General features: G+C 40.7%; 1 protein-coding gene and 1 pseudogene across 1 annotated transcript; both read right to left on the reverse strand.

Annotated features, from left to right (window-relative positions):
* Positions 1–455: 455 nt before the first annotated feature.
* Positions 456–1,971, reverse strand: LOC148576447 (protein FAR1-RELATED SEQUENCE 9-like; annotated as a pseudogene).
* A 279-nt stretch (positions 1,972–2,250) lies between these two features.
* LOC107606209 (protein FAR1-RELATED SEQUENCE 5-like) lies at positions 2,251–2,688 on the reverse strand. The gene has a single exon (XM_016308226.1). The coding sequence runs from the start codon at positions 2,686–2,688 to the stop codon at positions 2,251–2,253; it is 438 nt and encodes a 145-aa protein (XP_016163712.1).
* Positions 2,689–3,159: the final 471 nt, after the last annotated feature.

Genomic DNA, 3,159 nt, shown 5'->3' on the forward strand with positions numbered 1-3,159 from the left:
CTTAGGGGTATTTTTGAAACTTTTGTCAAACTTTAGGGACAAAAAATATACTTTACCCAAAGAAAAAAAGTATAGGGACTTAATTGAAAATTTTGTGAAACTATAGGGATCAGCAGAGTAATTAAACCTTATTTAAATTCTTTAATAAAACCTATGAAAAAGTTGAACATATAAGTATGACTAAACATGCAACATAGCTTCTCGCTACAGTAATTAACAATATTACACAAACTTCTGCCAAATACTGAATCCTTTTCATGCAACGACAAACCACTCAAGAGGACAAACAAGAGAAGGTCAAACATAGTGGTCCCCATGCAAGTATACATGGATTAGTTTAACATGAAAGTAACATTAAAGGGCTACGGATGGCGGTAACATCATAATCACACAAAAGTAGTCCATACTAACCAACATGCGGTTGGATGGAACCCTCGAACAAAAGCTTCACTCATCTACACCAGTTTAGACAAGTTGTGGAATAGTTCCAGAACCTAAAACAGTGTCATTCATCAAACTCGTTATCAAGATGCCAAACATTATTAGTCTAACATACTAATTGTTTATGCGTTCAGTTACACACCTGTTGATTTGGACCAACACTGTTGCTGGTTCCGAACGACTTTTGCCTACGGTATCTGCGAAATGGAACCGGTTTCTTGGATTCTACCTCGGGCATGCAAAGAGACCCACCTTCGAACACTTCTTCTACCCCGATCATTTGATCATTGGATCCAGTGACGTCCAGTTCAGCAACCTAAATAACTCACAATTGTTACCAATTTTTGTATCACTAAAAGGTTCTTCACATCAAAAACCTTAAGTAAGAAGCCGTTGCTGCCAAGTATCTAAGCAAATTAAAAACCTTCACGCTTTACCAACAAAGAAATTTATAAAACAATCTATATTACCTCCACTTTGTCCTTCGTCTTCATCCGAATCGAATGTATACAGTCGGGCCCTTTTGCCCTTTCGAGGCCTTCCATCTGTGCAAGTCCTTTTAGTATGCCCCAGCTTGTTGCACTTAGCACACTTTCTCTTCGATGCCTTCCTCTTATGACGCCTTGGTGCTCCCTTTGTTCGCACAACAATAGGATCTCGAATTTCACCGCATGCCTTAGAGTTTGTAGGATGGACACCTTTGGCCAACTCTGATTCCAAGGTTGCACATAGTCGGCGAATGCCCTTCAAAGCAACAGTGAATAACCTAACCTGCTGGGCACCTAAAAAGAACAACCATTGTGACGCCGAATGAAGTGCTCCATGGCAAAACAAGAATCCTCTATCACCCCTGTCATCTGTTTTCTCGATGTATGCCGCTAATGATTTTGCTTCTTTGGTCCAACGCTTCAACACTAGACTACTAGGTGTTGTCAACAAGTGATGCTTCATCACAAAAAACATCTATTCGCATGGAAACCCCTGAATTTTCCAAAAAATTACAACAACATTCTAATTTACCCATATTCTTATCATATAAAACTATAATATGACGGCCTGGATGACCGTACTCCTCAACTATGTACACCTTCGTGGTCAATGACCTCCTCACCCCAACAAAATTAACTGAAGATACACTCTCAATCTCCCTTTTAACATCTCCAAATACCGCTCTTGTGTAAAGCAAAGCTGCATGATGCTCAAGGGAGTCCGGCGAGGTTGTCAGCACCGGTTTACTATAAATAGACCTGAACTGTGCCAGCAATTCATTGTTCCTATACTCCCGCACAAGAAGTTCTAGATTCTGAACAAGCTCCAACATACTGTGTTTTAATTCAAGGAAATTCTTGCACACTGAATTTATCCCTTCGCACCGTGATGTTGTCTGATACCCGGCACAAAATTTCTCGTACAGGAAAGCATTTGCCCACATCTCCTTTTTCCCATACACTTGGTTCCACCACAGTGCGTCCTGAAGCCATAATCGGCTGCAGCCTGGGCCTACTCCACCTCAAAGTATTCAACCATCATATCAGAATAAATCCACCGATTAAATAGCCGACGTAAATTTTCATCCTTCACGTTTGACGTGACATTCTTCTCAAAGTGCCAAGCACATAACCTATGCGTCGCGTTTGAAAAAACTGCTCGTATGGCTTCTCGAATTGAATCATCACCGTCTGTGACAACAATAGACGGCTGCTTGCTGCACATGACCTCCAAAAAATTCTCCAACATCCATGTATATGATGCAATACTCTCATCTAACACCAAACCAAACCCAAAAATACATGTTTGCTTGTGGTTATTTCATCCTGAGAAAATCACCAGCGGCCTCGTGTATTTGTTCTTCTTATAGGTTGAGTCGAATGCAAGTACGTCTCCAAAGTATTGGTAATCTATCCTGTTGCCACCGTCGGCCCAGAGTAAATTCGCTAGCATATCGTCCTCCGTCACATTATACCTTGCTATCGAAGTCGGGTCTGCATCAACTTTACCCTCCAAGTACACTATAGCTGCGTTCGCGTCTCCATCAACTATCTTTGCACGATGCCTTTTATCGACGTAGTTGTAAGCATCTTTCTTCAAAAAACCTACCAATGAATACCCTCCAGATACTCCAGCCATATACCGCATTGTCTTCGCCGTTGAGATGCCACAACCATGAAACCCATCTATTTGGGCTTTCGCAGTATCTGTTATGGAACGAAAACTTGGAATTAGATGAACCATTCCAAGATGAGTCATGTCGTGGTTGTGGTTCAAAATGATTTTCTTGACCCTCCACAACGAGCTTTCCTTGTATAAATATATACACATTCTTGCTTCACAATTCGTCCTTGTCTCTGGCTTGTGAGGCCTCTTCCTATCGATCCTGTTATAACATTTCTTATCTTTCTGTCCCTCTCTATTGCAAGAAAATCTTCTCCAAACCAAATTTTCCTTCTCATCCTTGAACATCTCTCCCCTTCTAATACCAAACCCGTAGAATTTTCCTAATTTTTTTATAAAACTCGTATGCATCATCTTCGCTATGAAACACCTTCCTTAAAATATCATTTTCCCTTATATCGGCAACATCTCCAAAATCAACTGCGCCCGTCAGACCAACCTCATCGTCACATATTTTATTAATGTCAATAACCTGAGGGATGTCCATTGCAATATTCACAACACAGTGCCAAATTCTTAAATCAGGCCTACAAATTAAGATGAAAC

The sequence above is a fragment of the Arachis ipaensis genome, chromosome B1 (assembly GCF_059453495.1).
Source record: "Arachis ipaensis isolate K30076 ecotype BB chromosome B1, ASM5945349v1, whole genome shotgun sequence".
Lineage (NCBI taxonomy): Eukaryota > Viridiplantae > Streptophyta > Magnoliopsida > Fabales > Fabaceae > Arachis > Arachis ipaensis.